This window comes from Toxorhynchites rutilus, chromosome 1, assembly GCF_029784135.1.
Source record: "Toxorhynchites rutilus septentrionalis strain SRP chromosome 1, ASM2978413v1, whole genome shotgun sequence".
Classification (NCBI taxonomy): domain Eukaryota; kingdom Metazoa; phylum Arthropoda; class Insecta; order Diptera; family Culicidae; genus Toxorhynchites; species Toxorhynchites rutilus.
Genome location: NC_073744.1, coordinates 114,879,283 through 114,901,620, shown reverse-complemented (window position 1 = coordinate 114,901,620; position 22,338 = coordinate 114,879,283). Strand labels below are relative to the sequence as shown.

The 22,338-nt window shown below is 38.1% G+C and overlaps 1 protein-coding gene across 2 annotated transcripts in view; it reads right to left on the bottom strand.

Annotated features, from left to right (window-relative positions):
* The window catches only part of LOC129761975 (ras-GEF domain-containing family member 1B-like), a 100,515-nt gene that overhangs the window by 2,739 nt on the left and 75,438 nt on the right, over positions 1 to 22,338 (bottom strand). Inside the window, exons 2-4 of one of the 2 annotated variants that reach the window (XM_055759859.1) lie at positions 6,193 to 7,236; positions 5,930 to 5,986; positions 5,627 to 5,854 (exon numbers count right to left, since the gene is read on the bottom strand). In XM_055759859.1, coding sequence (XP_055615834.1) covers positions 5,627 to 5,854; positions 5,930 to 5,986; positions 6,193 to 7,212 — 1,305 coding nt within the window. In that variant the 5' untranslated portion in view covers positions 7,213 to 7,236. The remainder of the gene's footprint in view (positions 1 to 5,626; positions 5,855 to 5,929; positions 5,987 to 6,192; positions 7,237 to 22,338) is intronic. The other variant, XM_055759858.1, reaches the window with a different exon arrangement.

Sequence of the window (22,338 nt, the reverse complement as noted above, 5' to 3'; positions counted from 1 at the left end):
CCTTACGTGACGAGCAAACCACTCGGCTTAATATTGTACTAATTCCACTTCGTCGATTTGGGAGTTTGCGGACTTAATATATTCTGCTTTGACGGGATATCCATCGATCCACAATTAGCTAACGATTCCCCTGCATACTAGAAAGGTTTTGTTTCCAATTCCGGGCCCCTTGTTTCGAGTTTTTCATCTAAGTCAGATCCCTCATGATCACGAGGAAGTATTTAACCTACCGAGAAAGAGGGACAATCTGACTTTCAACTCAGTTGAATGCACTGCGTGCTGGAGAAGAATTTGTAGCAACTTATATTGTCTTGATTATTCTTTGGTACCGAATGATCTAGAATTCAGGCAGCTCGCAACACACTTTCAAAATCGAGCCCATGAGAAAATGCATTCGAAGAACAGTGCCTTCTTGAACAAACTGCAACGTATATTGGACACTGCATAGAACTACATGAACAGCATGATCGAGGCGCTCTAGCTTTATTTCGCATCCTGTGAAAACAGACGGAATAAGCTTATGTTTTTCAGCCATGACAAAATTATGATTCGGTAGATTAACGCGGTATTCGAGATGCATTAAGCAGTGCCTGTTTACTGCCTATTAAAACACGTGCTTTATCATCTTGGCTCTGGAAACACACCTCTATCGGTCTCAGAATTGTATCTAGGGGCGCGTGAATTTATTCAAGAATAAGATGGAATTTTGTTACGTAAAGATCACGACTCCCACCCCTCCCCCTATGTCACATTAAGTAACGAAATCTCGACTCCTCGTGGTCACATTAAGTAACGAAACTCTTCTCCTACTCACGTTACGTAATTTGTGCTTGACGCCTAATTTGTTGCGGTAGTGCACTTTTAATGTTTTAATTATTCCAAGTGGTTGAAACACAGAGGTCATGTTTGGAGGAAAATATTGCAGTCTACAATTTTTATTGGATGGCTAGGACATTTATCAATAAACAACATGATACGGCTTCACCCAGGCACCATTCTTTCGTTCAGTTTCAAAATCCATTCACGCATTTTTGTTCTGAAAGGTCCTTTATGTTTTTCAAACATCTAGGTTTGGTTGAGCTGAGTTTGTGTTGAATTCAGATGTCTGGCAACTATAAAGAAATAGGGGAAACTGACAACATTCCTTTTTTACCTCTCTATAGCCTTGTTTTGAAATTTGTTTGCACCAGAATCATTTTGAGTATTTTGAGGAAACGTGATCCATAACAGATAATCGCTTAGTTCAGGGGTTTTCAAATGGTGCTTCGCGGGATATTTGTGCTCCGCAAAGTTATAGCAAATGCTCCCACTTGAAAACCCAACTTAAAAAACACTTTTTAATTTAATTTTTACTGGGCAAATAGTGATTTATCTTGTATCCGCAAACATACTATCGCTAGCTGACAACGTAAGTGGAACGAAGATGAATTGGGTCAGTGGCTTCACTCGATTATCTCTAAGGTTAGCCTCTAACCATGGTTCAAAAGTCTGGACTTGAGTCGGGACTTTATTCGATTATTCGCGAGTAATCGGTTTTCTACATTATTAACATTAGAATTAAGGAAAAGTGTTTATACATATACAGCACGGACTCGATTATATACAGTCTTCGGTTTCTTTCCACTGTATATAATCGAACCCTGTATATTATCGAGTCAAAAAAATATTTTTTTTTACTTATTTGTATTTTATGCATATATTTTTCGTTCATTGAAAATAAAAGAATGATTTGATTTTTGATTCATCCCCTTAAAGTCAGAAAACACCTTTCTCAAACGAAAAAAAAATTCCAGAATCTCTCAGGAGGTGATAGATGATCATATTTGATGGAGAAAATCAACACTGACAGAGCTATAGAACTTTTTTTTTTGTTTCAGACTATATTGCCTCATAATAGCTCTACACTATAAAGTACGCTACGAAAGCCAATTCTGTTGCTGAAAGACGAGTAAATTTAGTACAGGATATAGTAGTGAAACATCTAAATTAGTGTATTTAAAAAACATTGTGGAAGTGAAAATTAGGAAAGTTAGTAATTTTTAATGCGTAATTATTGATTTTATCCCAAAAACTCATATTGAACATGATTGTTCAATCAAATTAAAGCTCTTAAACCACTCTACAATTTGTTCTTTGACACTCAACTTCTATCTTTGTTACTTTCGCTGCAATATCGATATAAGCAATTCCTGGTGATAACAATATCGATATAAGCAATTCAATAAGTGAAAATTTTTACCCCACTGTACTCATAATAGCCACTTAAATTTCACTTCAACGTTGAAAGGTTACATTTTTTCTTGAAATAAGTCATATTTGAACTATGAAAAAAAAATATTTTTTTCAAACTGTATATAATCGAGTCCAAAATTGTATATAATCGAATCACATATAATCGAGTCTGTATATAACCGAGTCTGAATATAATCGAATCCGGCCTGTACTTGTAACAATACAGTTAGGAGTTTGGCTCCTTTAAACTTATATAACTGAGCCTGTAAAAATAAACAATTTAAAAAAAAAGAAAAAGAAATTCTCATATGTTCTACAATGACATCGTTATTAGTCCATTTGGATTTCGCCTTTGCGGAATTAGGCTTCGTGTGTCGTTGGCGTGAGGTGAAAATGACAATGGATTCTTAGGTGGAATAATGTGCTCATAATGACGGGTTTTGGTGGAAATACTAGGAAGTTCATAGTTAAAGGAAATTGAGAATGGCCAATTAGAAAATCAATCAATGAAGAGCGATTGAACTCACGAAGGTCGTTTAGTAAGAAAACGTGAATGTTGGAAATAATTTATATCAGAAATCAATTTTAGGCGGGACGAATTTCCCCGGGTCAGCTGGTCTATCACAAAATGGATCGCCAAATGTGTTGGTGAGCACAAAACCCGAGGAAGGAATAGTTCGATTTGAGCTGGCCTTATTTTGTTGTATTTGTCTCTGCCCATAGATTAATGTTACGGAGAGAAAAATCGGAAAATTCTGAGGGAAAATGGGAAAATTCGCATATGCACATTGAAAATAAAAATTATGATTGAAAGTTAACTTTCCCGTTACAATTATGTATTCCATGTAATGTAGTGACACGTTTTTTGCTGGTTATTAAGTATTTTTAACTCTCCTATAACGTGCTCCCGTGGCCGAGTGGTTAGCGTCATAACTAACATGCCGGGTGTTCGGGTTCGATTCCCGTTCTGGTCGGGGGAATTTTTCGTCAAAGAAATTTCCTCCGACTTGCACTATGATCACGCGTATTCTAGAGCTTGCCACTCAGAATGCATTCAAGGCGTGTTATTTGGCATAGAAATCTCAACTAAGTACTAATAAAAATGACGCAAGTAATACTACGCTGAGACGGCGAAGTTCCTCTAGGAACGTTAGTGCCATTGAAGAAGAAGAAGAACTCTCCTATACTCGCGCACAAAATCGTAACCATTATCACAGACTGTGTGTGTCTCTGTTATATTGCTATTGTGTATTTATTTATTGGTATTTATTTAAAGAAAAAAATATAATTGAATGAGAAAACTCCAGAAAATATTTTACTTTAACTTCATTCAGTTTTTATAGTCATTTACTCGTAATTCAGCCACTTCATTTACCCTCGCTCTGACAGGCCTATGCGCGAGTAGAGAGGAAGGTTAATCGAGTACTGTGACAATAATTTCATAAATTAATAAATTTTGGTAGAACCATGAGGAAATTTAAGAAAATTTAATAAGCATCAATAAGCAATTTAAAAAGCATTTAAATAACATCAAGTAATAATTTTCATTCCATTTTTAACAATTTGAAACTGCATTCGGGCTTTCTCATGCAATAGAGGTAATTGCTTTACACCACCGAAGATGTCGACACTGTACAAAAAACATACGCAGCACTGCACTCGAGTTTAATTCTCACCAGCGCTGCATCCATACCAAAAACTAACAGATTCGAGCGAAGTTAAAAAACATTATATAAACAAGGGTTTAATTGTCGAAGTCATTGGTGTAGTTTTTACATTGTTGCAATCACGAATTACCTTACCTTTCCTTCCGTTCTTTGTTTTTAAGAGGCTTCGAACATCTTAGTTCATTCGCCTCTAATACACGAATTTTTCGAATTTTTCAATTCTACATTGAAAACTGTTCGTGTTTTGATTGTGCAACACGAATAAGATTATATTAAGTATTAAGATAAAACAAGATTTTTTGATATCGCTACGTTATGTATTAACCCACATGTCTTCAAATGTTTTTCAACATAACTCCTGAACATATATTTTACCATAATGATGTATTTTGAAAAAGTTGTTGGAAATTATAAGCAAATTAATAAAATTTCATGAACATGACGGTATAACACAACAAACATATTAAAAGGGTCCATTTACTATTAAAAAGACAATAAATTAGAAATATTTTTTTAAATATCTCGCGAATGGCTGCATTTAGAATGAGATTGATAATGAACCTTTTTGCTTCACATCACAGCAGGATTCATGATTTGTGGCTAAACACGATTGTTAACATACAAAAACTCGAAGTTTCGAAAATTCATAAAAATTCGATGTTCCACAATGTTTTTCTAAAATAGTTTTACCATCTTGGACTTATTTTTCAAATTTTCTACATGACTTCTATTTTACATGAAAAAATTGAAAAAAAATTAAAAATACGTATTTTAGATGCTGCAAATTAAAGTTTTTTTTTTTGTTAAAAAAGAGAGTACTTTCTTCTCAGTATATTTTTTTTTTACATTTAAACATCAATACTCTATAACTCTTTCTAAGACACTATTTCGGTACGACTCATAGTTTTCATAAGTTTTAGTAAGATTTCTCTTACTAAAATCAATATGCCCTTTTCAAAAGTAACACTTGAGTCAAAAAATTCCCAATTGCTGCGGAAAACTCATATTTCCTCCAACCCAAACGGAATACAAACTTTCATTCTAATCAAAATATTTGTCATTTGTTGATTTCATTCGGAATTGCTCAGGATACTTTCATTCAAATCAATGAGCAAAAAAATCTGAATATCTTCTGTAAAATAATAATGAATTTTTATGAGAAAATATTGGAAAAGGGTGCAATTGAAACGTCAATATCAAATTTCAATAGTCATTGGTTGTTTTACATTATTCGAATCACGAATTACAGTAATTACACGACTTTTTTTACTTTTGCGGCATTCTTCGGCTTGACAATTTATTTGTACAGTCCATCAACGTGTCCAATAACGTGATCGTGTCAAGTAACATTATCAAATCACCCACCACATTGACTCGCTACAGTGACGTTCGCTGTAGTTCTTTGAGATAGCTCAAAATATGCACTTCTTTCGAGTTTGTCGTTTGAATAAGTATCGTTGAGAAGAATTTTCATTCATTACGACTTGTGGATTAGCAAATCGTTGCTCATCTCGAACGCTATTCAATGTTCAATGTGTTATCCTGTTTTGCACATACAATGTGTTATCCTGTTTTGCACATGCACATATTGAGACAACCCCGACTATACCGCCGACGCGAAACCACGTGTTTTATAGTCAATCAAGCTCAAGTCTACACAAGATATGAATGATCAAATAGGTACAGTAAATAATAAGCATTCCGGAATTTATGCTTCAGTCAAATACCTGGTTCGCTGCACTGTTGCTCTTGAGATGCTGATCCAGCTGCTGCTGCTGATGACAGATATCACATATTTTTTGGAGTAGCTCGTGCGGTTTGATAAACAGGCGTGCGTTCAGCAGAAATGCAAAAAGGTACGACTGCTCCGGATAGTATTCATCCGTTGGCACCATATGTTTAATGAGCGTTTCCAGCGTGCCGGAAACCAGCGTTCCATCGCGATACACCAGACACTGCAAAAAAAAGGCGAAAAAAAACATATTCAGTTGCGAAATCGCACATTCGACTGATCTAGATTCGAATCTCACATTGTCGTCATTGAGGCTGGGGTCGTCTGTGTTGCTGTTGGCGCTGCTGCCGTCATTCTGTGGAATAAAATACAAATGAATAATTTTTTTCCCAAGTGTTTACAGCTTTATTCGAATGAGAGAGAACTGTGATCAGATTTCGGAACATGTGCAAAAGACATCAAAAATAAGAACGGAACAACACTGCTGGGGTATGTCCTTCGATTGGAAATTTAAACAAGAACTATAATGATCTTAGATTTATTATTGTTACATCTTCGTACATTTTTCGGAACGTGTTTTTGGGGCCTGCTCCGAAGTGTCGATCGATGCCGTCGCTTGTGGGATGCAGGGGATGATGAGCTGCCACCGTTCTGCGGAATGATTGCAAAGTCTGGCTCGTCACTGCTGTGGAATGAGGGAGGCGGCGAAAGCTCACATCCGAATGATGAATCCGTCCGTAGAGAGTTGATGGTGTTGGTCTTCGATATGTCGTTGAAGGGATAACACTCGTGGGTTCCCCCAACGCCACTGCTGTACACCGAGGTAAGCGTAACCTCGTCGTGTCCAGAATCACAGCTAACACTATGCTGATTTGGCGATATTTTGGCGGTTGATTTATTAACGTGACCTTCCACCAAATGGGTGGGAATGATCGGACATACAAAATTGTCGTAAGAAATATTGGACACATTGCTGACTGGTCGTGATGATGAGTAGTTTGATTCAGTAGAAGAAGATGTTGAGGATTCTGTACAAATAGAATTTTGGCGAATTGGGTGGGTGGGAACGTTTTCGCAAGTAGATTCTTTTGTTGTTAAGTACAATTTATTGTTGAGCTGGTGGGACAACATATCGTCAACCGTTTCTGCGTTAACGATTTCCTGTTGTTTCTTCTTCTTTAGCCTGCTAACGGGTTCCCAAATTTCATTCGAAGTACTTGTATAGTAATTGTTCTCTTTAGTCTCGCAAGATCGCTCATCCAATATTTGACCATTGCGAGCAATGGTAATATCTTCGGTGGTGACTGTGCTAGTTTTAACGCTAAGTGATGTTTCCAGCTGCACAGGCTGGCGTAACACTCCCGCGCGGAAGAGCAATTGGTTGAGCATTTCGCAGGAGGGAATTTCGCCAGCGATGAGTGCTTTTTTGATCGCATTTCCGTCCGATCCTTCCAGGGTAACTGGAACGCCATTGATAAGCAGTACTTCTTCTTCCCTGATTGTTTGGGTTTTTTCACAGTCCACTATTTGAATGTTGCTTCCGAGCATAGATTCTACCGTCTTTAGGATTTCATCGTCCATAGCTGAGCGGGCGCCAGGTTTGTCCTGAAGAAGATGAGAATAGAGTTCACATAGGATATTGTTATTATAGAGTTCACTGTTGAACACGAGTACCATTTTGCGCGGCTTCGTTTTTCTGGATTTTCGTTTGATTGTTTGACGAAATGATCACAGGCCTCTTGATTAATTCTTTAGAAAGACTTTTTTTAGAATTATACTGTGCGGTATTTTTGGAACTACCTCGATGTGCCAAGAAGAACATAGGAGCATAGAACATAGTGTTATCATACAATCAGTTCCACTCACATATAGTTTCATGCTTTGGCAATGAAAGTATCAATGATGCGGTACATGAGATGGAAATTCTTTATAACCATGCATTTTTTGCTTGAGCATACGTCCATTCTAATTAATCGCGAGGATATTAATCTATGCTTATAGGAATATTTTTAGACAAAAATGAGTTTTTCTGGAGTTCTTGCTGATTTGCTTTAAGTTTATGGGTGAGTGTATACTAGTCACTGGGCCTGATCACGAACATCACTTCACGGTGAAAAGGAAGTGAATTGTATACAACGTTATTACGTCTGTCACCGTGTGTGTAGAATCCGGAAGAGTTCATCCGTCGTGACAACTTTGATGATCCGGTGTTATTATGAATACCACGATACTGTCACATCACGAGGAAAAACATGTATATTTATCACTTGTGTTTTAGATGGTGAAAGCTAGTCACGCGGAATGGAGTAAGTTTAATTTCGGATTTATTTAGCTTTTTTGCTGACATTTTGAATCTTGTCTTGCTTCTAGAGAAAGAAAAGATGAACAAACAGCAATTCACCCGCTTGGTGGCATTTTTAGAACGAAATCCTGACGTATCCAGAGAACGTAAATTTGTTTATTTGGATTCGATAAATGCGCTATGGGATGTAATTGAGGACTAAAAATTTAGCTCCCGTAGACCGATTGAAACATGGCGAAAGGTATAATTTCGATTGCCCTAAATGAATAGAATTTTTTTGTTTCTATTTTAAGGATAAGACTAACAGAGAGTTGCAACCCCATAAAATGGCAATGGAGGCCACTGGCCCAAAACGATCATTATGATTGATTATGTATAGAATTGATCTGTTGATATTTTGAATATAAAATAATAACTGCAATGTTTTTCCAACATTGCAGAGCTGGTTTTTGTAATTCAAGCATTCGCAATTGGTGGACAAGACCCGAATCAGGACGATAGTTTCATCGAAAAAGGCCATTGATCTTTTGTTTTTACGTAATATTAGGCTGTCAAAAAAGTCGTGCGGTATTTCCGCGAGGCGCGTTGTAAGCGCGTAGTTCTAGTTGTATTCATTGTATCGAGTCATACTATAGCTTGTTGGAAAGGTATTTTTGCGCTTTTATACTCCTTGACAGTGTTTTGTTTGGTTAAGTCGTTCGTGAGTTATAGTGTCGCAAATATGAAGCAAAATAAAGAGAAAATCCGACATATTTTACAGTACTACTATGACAAAGGCAAAAATGCATCTCAAGCTGCCAATAAAATTTGTGCAGTTTATGGACCTGTAACGATATTACTTCATTGAACGGTAAACAGTGTGTGCGAGAGACAGAACGATGGTATTGATAGATGACAAGTAAAGATACGCTTGGTGTATGTATTGGTGTACGATGCGGAGTTCATGCATGTCAACCCGGTCGAAGCAAGTTAGTTACAGTCGAGCGAGCGATACGTTCAGACGCGAGTGCGAGAGTGCGGTTATTGAGTACGGTAGTGTACGGTGAACACAGAGTTTACAGGACCCGATACAGTTTCCATTTCCACCGCACAACGATGGTTTCAACGTTTCCGTTCTGGTGTAGAGGTCGTCGAAGATGCGCCACGCTCCGGAAGGCCTGTCGTCGAAAATTGCGACAAAATCGCTGAATTAGCCGAGAAAGACCGGCATAGTAGCAGCCGTAGCATCGGCCAAGAGCTGGGGATAAGTCATCAAACCGTTATTAACCATTTGAAGAAGCTTGGATTCACAAAGAAGCTCGATGTATGGGTGCCACACACGTTGACGCAAAAAAACATCTTTGACCGTATCGACGCATGTGAATCGCTGCTGAATCGCAACAAAATCGACCCGTTTCTGAAGCGGATGGTGACTGGCGATGAAAAGTGGGTCACTTACGACAACGTGAAGCGCAAACGGTCGTGGTCGAAGCCCGCTGAAGCGGCTCAGACGGTGGCCAAGCCCTCATTAACGGCCAGGAAGGTTCTGCTGTGTGTTTTGTGGGATTGTCAAGGAATAATCTATTATGAGCTGCTTCCCTATGGCCAAACGCTCAATTCGGACCTGTACTGCCAACAACTGGACCGCTTGAAGGTCGCACTCATGAAGAAGAGGCCATCTTTGATAAACAGAGGCCGCATTGTCTTCCATCAGGACAACGCCAGGCCACACACTTCTTTGGTGACGCGCCAGAAGCTCCGGGAGCTCGGATGGGAGGTTCTTTTGCATCCGCCGTATAGTCCGGACCTTGCACCAAGTGACTACCACCTGTTTTTGTCCATGGCGAACGAGCTAGGTAGTCAGAAGTTAGCCACAAAAGAGGCCTGTGAAAATTGGCTATCCGAGTTTTTTGTCAATAAGGAAGCGAGCTTCTATAACAGGGGTATTATGAAGTTGGCATTTCGTTGGGAACAAGTCATCGAACAAAACGGCGCATTTTTGACTTAAAACAGATGATCGTAACTAATTTTATGAACAAATGAAAATTCAAAAAAAATACCGCAGGACTTTTTTGACAGCCTAATATATATTTTCAACGATATTGTTTTCAAGACATACTTTGAATGAAAGAATATCTAAGTTTCAAATAAGAAAAAAAGGATCTATCATTGCAAAGCTTTTAAATTAATATTTTTAAATTATTCTCTAGTTCTTTTTCCATAATTTTGATATCCGTCTAAAGGAAATCTGAATCATTTTCTGCTTTTGGCAAATTCCTTGAAACTCATCAGATGTTTCTTATGAAAATTATGCTTCTGACCGACGCTACTGACCAGTTTCTGTTTAAATAATTATATCAAACCTCATGTCCCGTATTTCAAATTACACGAGAATGGGAAGGATAAGAGGATTAAACTTCAGAATCCCATATGGAAGTAGCTCAGATTATACTGATCATGAGATGGATAAATTCGGGTTTATTATATATAGAATTATATAGAAGATATTATTATTCATCAAAATTGTAAAAACCGTTCTTAAAAATGATACTAACGTTGACTAAATACTTCTCACTCTTCAAACGAGTAAGGCAGAGTACAAGAGTATGCGAGATATCGATTATTAAACTCATGATAGTCATGCTTTATCTCTAGAGTAATTTATAGAAAGAGAAAATAAAACTACATTCCCATATGTTCAACAACTACATTATTCAAGAGCAACCAAGTATTCCCCCTCATCTTTGAACCAGCGTTTGATTCAGCAAACTAACGCATCAAGCAAATGATTCATGGAATGAATCCGAATAGTTGGCATTGAAATACCGAATCATCGAGGTATAATCGCAAACATGTCATTCTAAAACATACGTTCAATTGAATGGAATATTATCTCATATACTTATTAATTTTACCTACATAACGTTCAAACGTCCGAAGCAATGCAACCCGAAATAACGTTCAAACGCCCGAAACTATGCAGTTGACATGTCTCTCATAAACGGGAATGAATTCTTTCATTTCACGAAGTTTATTTTTACACGTGACAATGATGATAGACACAAAAAGATTAAGTGAAGTGTAAGTGACAGTGATGTTCGTGATCAGGCCCACTATCTCTGTTTGTGTAACTGTATTTTTTGACGAAGAACCATATCTTTCATTACTGTACCGGGGTGCAAGTTCAAAGTTTCGAAAAAGAGAGCGTTACACTTGGAGTACAAGATTTTGAACGTTAATACCTCTTTGCCGGCTGAATGGAGTAGTATGATAATCACTTCAATCGAAAAATACAATGTCCAAGATTCATATGATCGGCGATAAGTCAGACCAGACTATGTGACATTTTTATGATTTCGAGAAAAACGATCTTGAACTTTGGTGCTATAAGGGGGTTCATAGATCATTCAAAACAATTTCGATAGGTTATTGCTGCTGTACGCGTGATTTGCCAAACCAAATCTGATAAATCTGGAATGTTGCTTACAAAATGCTTAACCTAATGCGATCAATAATTGGATTTTTTTAATTCTGTAACTTAGTTCCCTCTGACTTAACGCCGATCATATGCTTGTTAATTATTGACACGAAAACTTGTTTCAATACTTAAACATTGCATTTAAAACAGGTTATCGAAATCACACAAATCTGTATATAAGCGGGTGCCAGCTCGGAAGTCCATTTAGTTATAATTGTGAAGCTGGTGTGGAATGTTCTCGCTCACTCATCAATGTGCTATTTCTCGTTTCTATTCTACTGTCGATCTGATAAGAGGCTTTAGTGAAAACCGAACCATCGATAATGTATCGATATAGATAAATCGATTGGCTATGAATTCGATAGCGGTGAATACGAAATGTTTAACATAGAGAATATTTCACCATATAAAAGGGACCGTATACAGAGATCGAAATGCTCGCCGATTTGAGAAAAAAAAAACATCCGTTTTCGCCCACTGTGAAAAATAGTTGAGAATATAGGAGGCGAGAAAATGTTATACGCTCACTTCGATTCTCCCGAGAAACGCAATGCTGATTTTTACTTTTATGATTGATTGATTTATGTTATGATTGCCGAAAAATGGTTTCGTTTTTCAGTGACTTCTTGACGCCGATAATGGTTTTTCACTTCTTCAGTGCAGCTGAAAATATTGCATGGACACATTGAGTTTTATCGTGAAATGAACATGAGAGAGGTTAATATTTGTACAATTCAGACGCTGTCTAAACAGGCTAATGTTTGTAAAGTTAGCTTTGAATTTTCGCGCTATATTTTAAGTGCTAAAGAAAGATGAAAAAGCATTCTCGTTGTACTTCAGAGAGGAAAAGTTTTTCTCGCATCTCTTTCTCTCTGAAAGAGAATTTTCGGTGAGAAAGAAAAGACGAAAATTTCAACATTGCAAAGCTCATCGAAAACCAGATTGATTGACTGAATACTTAACTCGCTGCTGAGCGTGAATTTCGATCTCTGGCACCAGTGCCAATGTTGTAAATTTACGAAAGCTTTGGTGCGGAAGCTCACATGGGTTCCGTACACCGTTGGTTTTCATACCTTTAGGCGCAGAGAGTATGTGTACTGAATCGTTGTTGTTGTTGATTCTACAAGTTGACAAATATCTATAAATGTGGTCGTTGAACAAATATTAAATCGTGTGTTGAGGCAGTATATGTCTGAAAGAAGAGATACATACTGATAATAAGCTTATATCTCGTGTATTTTTCTCACGAGAATAAGAAATAATTATGTATCAACCATCTCCAGTTGCTTCTACAAAATCAACCATCGATCCTTTTCAGGACCATCAATCAGTTCAAAAGAGTCGAATATTATGTTCATCCTTGTATTCACTCATACTCTTACAAGAAAAGCAAATTCTCAAAACAGCCATTCCATGCCAAACCGATATAGTGTTTCTCAGATTGTCGTCAAAAGTGGTAGTTTTATTCTTTATAGAAAATTATTAGAGTCGTATTTTTTAATTTTTTTTTTGTTGAGGTGAACATTTCCATTTTAGGGAATATCTCGAAACCAGGGAGGCGTTTTTTCGTTTTTGAGTTATTATTTTTCAAAGATAACCGATGGTCCGAAAAATCATTTTTTTCCCCATTTTTTTCACTACAAAAATTCATAACTTTTGATCTACTGGACCGATTCAGATGATTGACGTATCAAATTAAAGCCAATAAGCTTGCTTGAAAAAATATTACACCCATAATAGAAATGGATTTTGTTTTCGTAATTATTGATTATTTTTGTTTTCTATAGCTTACATCGTTTCGGGACCAAGAGCGCCATATTTTTTTATATTTTTTCCTGAAAGCTGAGGTTTTTTCACATAATACATAATACATACAAATTTATGATTTTTCAAAGTTAACATGTTTCATTCAATATTTCTATGCGATTAGACTGGATATATGTGACTATAATCCAATTAATTGGAAGTGTTATTTTTTCAAGAAAGGCTAGCTAGTAGGCTTTAATTTGATATGTCGATCATCTCAATCGGTCAAGTAGTTCAAAAGTAATATTTTTTTTAAACAAGTCATTTTTGGGAAAAAAGGGAAAATGATTTTTTGAAGCATCGGGTAACTTCGAAAAATCATAACTCAAAAACGAAAAAAGCGCCTCCCTGGTTTCGAGATATGTTATGTGAAAAATATTATGTGTGCGATATTTCGGATCACCCTAAAATGAAAATGTGCACCTTAACAAAAAAATAAAAAAATACGGGTCTAATAGTTGCGATAAAGAACGAAACTACCACTTTTGACGAAAATCTGAAAACAACTATATCGGTTTGGCATGGAATGGCTGAAAATATATAAATAAAAATAAAAATGTTCAGGCATTGTGAATTGATTCGGTAGTCCTACGTCCACCTTGCGATTATATCACAGATGTAACCCACTTCTACACCCAAACTAGCGTTGGCAGAAAAGATGCCATTTCCTGTGCATGAGAGTCAAATGCGCAAATAGTGAGCTATTTTAAAAGCTTAAAAATGGTTTGTATGTATCTAGCATATACAGGGTTTTCCATTTCGGGCTTCCGAAAGTATACAGCCCTGCGCTGACAACCGTTTGACATAGCTGTCAACCAAAGCGTCATATCGTTAGTTAAATGTCTGCCATTTTACAATATGGATCGTTTTAGCATCGCACAACGTGTTAATTTTGTTAAATTATACTATAAAAATGATCAAAACCGGCAAATGTTTTTCGAGCATTACGGATGGATTTTGGTCGTCATGGACGGCCTACAGAGCACACAATCGCTAATGTAGTGCGTAAATTCGAACAAACTGGATCCGTAGCGGATATTGTGAAACCTGTGCATCATCGTAATGTGCGTTCGGCCGAAAATATTGCTGCTGTTGCTGCCAATGTGGAGGATGACCCGAATGTTTCGATTCCACGGCGTGCTCAGCAATTGGGCTTGTCAAACACATCATTGTGGCGAATTTTGCATTTGGACTTGCACCTACATCCATATAAAGTCCAACTGGTACAAACATTAGAGCGTGGTGACCATGGAATGCGTCGGGCATACGTCGATTGGGCGAACGAACAACAGCAGCAAAATGCTGAATTTTCGCATCAACACGACCGAACATGGCCATATTGCGAACGAAATTTGAGGGACGCATAATTTCGCGTTTTGGTGATGCCAATTGGCCGTCCAGATCATGCGATTTGAACCCGCTAGACTTTTTTTTGTGGGGTTATGCAAAAGACTATGCCAACTCTCCTCAAACTCTTGAACATTTGAAAGACAACATTCGTGAAGTTATAACCGAGATACCGCCCCATATGTGCCGAAAAGTCATCGAAAATTACCTGTTCCGGATCAAAGTGTGCGAGGAAGCTCTAGGTGGACATTTGAATGATGTTGTATTTCACACATAATGGCATAAACCAAACTTTAATTTGAAATAAAAGTTTCATCGAAATTCGAATTCTAAGTGTGTTTTATTTCAATTTACTTTCGGAATTTAAAGTTGGAAAACCCTGTATATTATACAAATGATATACATGTATTGAGGAGTAGAACATTTTATGTTATCTTTCAACTTATTTAATGCAATAAATCGGGATGCCAGAACATGTGCTAAAAATTAACTCTGGGTGCAGATGCAATCTGCGATACCTACGTTAAGTTTTTGCCACAAAATACCATCGGTAGCTTTTTCAGTCCCCTGAATGTTGTTTTCATGTGTTTCTTCATCAGAGTCTGAACTACTCCACATCCTACACTTTCACGTTCATCATTGGGTATCGACTATTCATCAATCAATCATTTAATATAATCCTCTGCATCTTCAGATGGTGGTTCAGAATTTGTTCCATCAGAATTTATAAAAAATTAAACAAAATAAAACATTTGTTAGCACAAGTATCGCAGATTCGAACAAGTACGAAAACAAGTTTGAGGAAAATATTTTCAAAAAGGCCTGGTTCAGATTGCTTTTCATCAACACGAACGCACAGTCAGAAGTGCAATGAGTACTCCAGAATTATTTATTTGTGTTTTTGCATTAAAAACACCGTGATAATTGAGTAATTTGGGATCAATTCATAAAATCCGGAAAGTCATGGCATAGTTTAATGAATAGGGGCTCCAGATTCTGGACTGGTCAGTTTGTTTACCAGATCAAAACCCTGTCAAGAACTTATGAGGAGTGATCGTACGAATAGTAGATGTAGTCAGTGGCGTAGTGTGCGGGCGGCAAACCCGACATCTGTCGGGGGCGCTGGCCTTTTAGGGCGCCAAAATCCAGGAATTTTGAATAGCATTTTTTTCTACAATTATATTAGGCTGTCAAAAAAGTCCTGCGGTATTTCCGCGAGGTGTCGTTGTAAGCGAGTAGTTCTAGTTGTATTCATTGTATCGAGTCATACTATAGCTTGTTGGAAAGGTATTTTTGCGCGGTATAATATAGTCCTTGACAGTGTCTTGTTTGGTTAAGTCGTTCGTGAGTAAATGTTCGCAAATATGGAGCAAATAAAGAGAAAATCCGACACATTTTACAGTACTACTATGACAAAGGCAAAAATGCATCTCAAGCTGCCAATAAAATTTGTGCAGTTTATGGACCCGATACAGTTTCCATTTCCACCGCACAACAATGGTTTCAACGTTTTCGTTCTGGTGTAGAGGTCGTCGAAGATGCGCCACGCTCCGGAAGGCCTGTCGTCGAAAATTGCGACAAAATCGCTGAATTAGCCGAGAAAGACCGGCATAGTAGCAGTCGTAGCATCGGCCAAGAGCTGGGGATAAGTCATCAAACCGTTATTAACCATTTGAAGAAGCTTGGATTCACAAAGAAGCTCGATGTATGGGTGCCACACACGTTGACGCAAAAAAACATCTTTGACCGTATCGACGCATGTGAATCGCAACAAAATCGACCCGTTTCTGAAGCGGATGGTGACTGGCGATGAAAAGTGGGTCACTTACGACAACGTGAAGCGCAAACGGTCGTGGTCGAAGCCCGCTGAAGCGATTCAGACGGTGGCCAAGCCCTCATTAACGACCGGGAAGGTTCTGCTGTGTGTTTTGTGGGATTGTCAAGGAATAATCTATTATGAGCTACTCCCCTATGGCCAAACGCTCGATTCGGACCTGTACTGCCAACAACTGGACCGCTTGAAGGTAGCACTCATGAAGAAGAGGCCATCTTTGATAAACAGAGGCCGCATTGTCTTCCATCAGGACAACGCCAGGCCACACACTTCTTTGGTGACGCGCCAGAAGCTCCGGGAGCTCGGATGGGAGGTTCTTTTGCATCCGCCGTATAGTCCGGACCTTGCACCAAGTGACTACCACCTGTTTTTGTCCATGGCGAACGAGCTAGGTAGTCAGAAGTTAGCCACAAAAGAGGCCTGTGAAAATTGGCTATCCGAGTTTTTTGCCAATAAGGAAGCGAGCTTCTATAACAGGGGTATTATGAAGTTGGCATCTCGTTGGGAACAAGTCATCGAACAAAACGGCGCATATTCGACTTAAAACAGATGATTGTAACTAATTTTATGAACAAATGAAAATTCAAAAAAAAATACCGCAGGACTTTTTTGACAGCCTAATATTTCCTAATTATTATATTTCATTTTTCAATTGAGGAAAAAAACATCCATCATAAGTAGTTGCTTCTGTCCGTACATTAATAATACCAATAACCTCTCTCTGATTTTCGCAAAATTGAAACACCCAACACCATAATCAATATCCTTTTGATTATTCGCTACGCATACCTGGGCGCCCCTCCATGCAATGCAAAACAGATGCATGGAGCCAATACAGAGGGGCGGAGGGGAGCCGAAATAGGCCGCGAATAGCCGTGCGATGTTTTACAGTTAAAGCCTGTTTCAGTTAGAATTTGGTCGCATAAAGTAGGACATTTCTCAGCATAGAAATAACATACAAAAAAGGGAAGGATGTTATTTTGGAGCTTTATTCAATTTAAGTTGAAAAAACATGAAAATTATTCGACATCTGTTCGGATGAATTTTCGAACTTTTCGTGTGATACCAACCATCATTTTCTGCACAGTACTGCTGGTAACTGTTTTTACTATCTTCTTGGAAAAGTGGTGCATTTGAATTGTTTTTTTGATGGTTCTGCCACATTTCTTCAATTTGCCTCTGATATTGTCCAATATGTCTCGAAAATCCGAACAATTTGGTGGATTGATATTTTTTTCAATGAACTCGATTTTGTTCTCCATATACCACTTGATGTCATCCCGGCTGTAATGGCAGCTTGTCAAGTCAGGCCAGAACTTCACTGGAACATTGTGTGATAGAATGAATTGCAAAATCCTGTTCTGAAGACACTACTTCTTGTAATTGTTGCCCCACTGATGACAACCATTGTATTCAAGAAAAAGAAAAAAAAAGAAAAAAAAAACATTATCTTCGTTCCACAACTACAGATCCCTTGCTAAATCATCAACTTACGGGCAAATTCATCTGCGTAAACAAATTTGAACCTACCCTACGCTTGACAAGGTAAAATTTGTTACCGACTATTTGTCTAAAATCCATTTTTACGTACCCTATGATCAGAAAGTACCGGGATTTTTAAATGAAACAAAATAGAATTAAATTTCAGGCAAATTTATTTCATCTCTTTCAAAATACGATTCATCTGAAGCAACACACATGTGTCAACGCTTGACCCAGTCCTCCATGCATCCCTGGTAGGGCAACGAAAGGATTGCTTTTAGTTCCCTTGTCGCATACTCTTTGAGATCGATGAGATCTCAAATGATGAGATGAGATCGATCGACTGAAATCTTTTTCTACGAAGTGGCAACTTCAACTGGGGAAACAGAAAAAGTCGCACGGGGCCATCAGGTGAATATGGTGCTTACCCGGTGGTTTATACTTGATGTTTGGTGAAATAATTCAGTACAATTCTGGCTCGGTGCGATGGCGCGTTGTCATAATGCAAAATCCACCATTTATGATCGTTTGCAACGTACAGCATTTCTCAAACGCTTCAAAACGGATAAATAATATTCTTTGTTGACTGTCTAGCCCGGTGGAAGGTACTCATAGTGCACTACGCGTTGACAATCGAAGAAAACAGTCAGCATCACCTTCACTTTTGAGTGGATTTGACGCGGTTTTTTATCGTCTTCGAAGCGCTACTCGGACGATTCTTGCTTTGTTTCTATGTTAAATTCATAGACCCGATAACTTTTGGGTGTATCCTTCAACCTTGACGAATTCTGTACTACTGAATAAACAAGCCACCCGGATTAAAATAATGTCAATAGTTCCTCGATGTGACAACTAGGGGCGCTGAAGTGAATAAAAATAAGCGACCAAATTCTAACTGAAACACACTTTATTTCTTTTTCTGCATTATAAGAACGCATACTTCTAAATGATGTCTGTGTTATTGAAGGCATTTTTAAGCAATTTTTGTGCTGGGATGAAAGAGCTTGTTAGTCTGGTTTACACTGAAGTAAAAATGGCACAGACCGCGCATCGTGCGAACATAGTTTCAGCGATCGTAAATTGATTGAAAATTATCTGCATTCTAAAATGAACCAAGTCCGACTCAATGACTTGGCAATTTTTTCGATCGAAAATGAAACGCTAGCAGAGAAGATTCAAATGCAATTGGGGATCATTTTGCTTCAGTTAAAGCACGCAAAGCAGAGATTTGACTAGACAATAAGCGAAGCTGGTAATGATTTTTCACGGATAAACTGCTCAAAGTGAGCTTTGATACAAGTGAGCAAAAAAGCAGCTTTCTCAAAATATCAAAAACTCAAAGTTAGCGAAAAAAAATCGAATAAAGTGGTATTTTTAGGGGCGCCATTTTCATAGTTTGCCGGGGGCACCGTCTACCCTCACTATGTCGCTGGATTTAAAGCAGTATGAGCGATCTGAAGATCTAAAACGAGCAGTATTCTCTGCGTAGAACGAGATACACACTACAACATGGCGCAGCTTGGTCGAAACCACACCGAATGGGTTATTTGAACAGATTGAGAACTAAAGATGACCTACGAATTAGAAACTTATTGTAATTCACGTGAAATTGACGTTAATTTTGTTAAGGAGTGAGAATTAATCAGATTCTATAGTTATTAAACGCTGGAATTTTAGTTTTTCTAATGTTCCACACTACAATAAAGTTCAAATGGCCAGTCTTATAAATGAAGATAGTTGTTATATTCTACTCTATATACTTCAATTCAAGCGACTTTTTAGATATCTCTGGAAACTTAGAAAAATGGAATGGTTCTATAGTTATGAAATGCAATGTATGTTAAAGAGTTTGTATCAAACGAAAATGATGTGAAATAAGTATATATTTATGCAAAAAAATATATTCTTAGTGCAATTTCGCTGATTTTCATCAATCACAGAGAGCAACTATGAAGTGTGCAGTCTACCAAATGTCACATTTTTGAGACGGTACTTTGTACTATTATGAGTTGTTTTTCCAATGGTACGGCCCGAGAATGTGTGTTTTCGGAGTGTTTGCAAAACTTTCTCGCGATTGCTTACATTTTGCAATTGTACAACGGAATCCAGCAAAATTATAAGATGTACTCGTACATGTTAAACGTTTGCAAAATTAGATTCTTCTATACCGTTTGCACGACGAACTGTGAGATATCGTGTGTGAAACGGTTAAGACTGGTGGACGTGCTTCTGTAATAGTCATAATCATATGATTCAACACCCCTCATAGATGATGACATGAAAAATTCTTGCAAAAGTATGCCATCGAAAAGGGGGAATCATCACGTTCAGTGGCCACGGAACAAACCACCGGCATTCTATTTTCACGCCTCTTGCGATTCATTATGTATTTGCATCTTCTAAACGCCTGTTGATTAAGTCAGCTTATTGTTTTGCCGACTAGACGCCGTCTAGGCATCACGCTTTCCACTACTTTTCACCGCTCATGGAACTATTCATTCGTCGACAAGAACTTCCATCGAGCCACACACAATTATGTAGTCACGTTTCCGTGCTTTTACTGCCGCCATCACCCACCATAACAAAACAAGCTGAACGAAGAAACGGCATGACTCATCCGCGCACCGGTTATCAACAAGCAGACCATTATTTGTAGCTATAAATTCGTGTTTCACGTTTTATTTTGTTTTCCGATCTCTTTGTTTTATTTTAATTTCCATGGTTCTTTTTTATGTTTGCTGTTTTGTGCCAGCACCACCTCCAGCACGGAACGACGACCTACTGTTTCAGCCAGAGACCCGCACTCCAAGATTATGTTGGAATAGACAGCCAGACGTTGGCATCGTTTTCGGCGGGGATGGGATGATGCCACCAGTTGTGCTACAGATGCGTATCGCACATAACGAGCCGGCGTTTTATTATTGCTTCAAATTCCACAATTTTTGCGCGGTTTTCATTCATGGTTATATTTTTTCGTTCGATCATTCACTTCACGTGTTGTGCGATGGGGTGGAGGCGAATGATTCTCTCGGCCGCTTTTATAGCGCCAAAGCGCCAGATTTGCGGATGAAAGTGTACGGGCCAGAACGGGGGGCAGATACAGTCGGGTTACGCGTACAAAGCGTAACATTATACAGTATCTCGCCAGGGAATGACCTTCTTCTCAGCGGAGGTGCGCATAGCGGAACGCGTTTACTGTGGATCAATCAAAACTGCGCGTAAAGATCGGATGATATGATAGAAAAACAGTATCGTATAGGCTTGATCATAAAAAAATATAATAATAAAAAACGTTTCCAGTCCGGATGTATCGATCAACAACCTATGTTTATGTTGCGAACAACGAATTATTCAGAATTACAGCGTTACAGAATATCCATCCGTTATCGCAAGGTGTTATCCATCTGTGCGTGGCGAATCAATTACAGTGCTCATTAACTTTTACCGTGAGATCCTAATAATATAATTTTTTTATTTATTCGAATGCATTTGAAAACAATTTAGTAAAAATTATCAAAATCGTCGGCCAGTTGTTTGTCAAGAAATAGTTTTTTTTCACCAGCACATTGACTGAAGCAAAAACAGAACACTGATCACGCCTTGTAGGTTCCAAGGAGAGTTACACGAGGTGATAAAGTCGATGTACCATTCTTAAGAAATGCCATACAAATGAAACAAAAATTTCTACGTAGCTCGAGAATTAATCAAACAAATCGAGCCAAATTTAACAGGTGGAGGTTTCAGGGGACAATACGAAATTGGGCATATTGATGTTTTAGGGTGCAATAAATGATTCTATGGTGGTTAGACTCTCCACCCCCCTCTCTAAGGGGGACTGCCATACAAATGAAACACAAATTTCAACATTATTCGAAAATTAATCAAGCAAATGAAACCCAATTGGACATGTTGAGGTTTTAGGGTGCAATAAATGTTTCTAGGGTGGTAGACTCTCCACCCCCCCTCTCTAAGGGGGGGGGGGGGTCAGCGGTTGTATTGGGCTGCCATACAAATGAAACAAAAATTTCTGCGTAGCTCGAGAATTAATCAAACAAATCGAGCCAAATTTAGCAGGTGGAGGTTTCAGGGGACAATAAATTTCGTTTCTATGGTGGTTTGACACTCCTCCCTCTCTCAAAAAACTATGGATTGGTTATACCTATGATATAACCGCAAGGTTGACGTAGGACTGCCGTTGGCTTAGTAATCATGTGTATTTTTTCAATTAGCAATAATCGCACTTCGAATGCTCTTCATTGGGTACGATATCGCAGAGCTGTTGATTAAATTATTGATTAAACTAGTGAATGAATGAAACAATTTACGAATTTAATTGCAAACAAACTCCAATCATCAAACAGTATGCGTAGAAGTTCAGTGAGCTGGCGACATGAAGGGGCATGCAGTCTTGAATAACCGAGTCAAAGCTTTGCATTTGTATCCGCTTTTGTAGACCGTGTTAGCAAAACGCATTCCGGA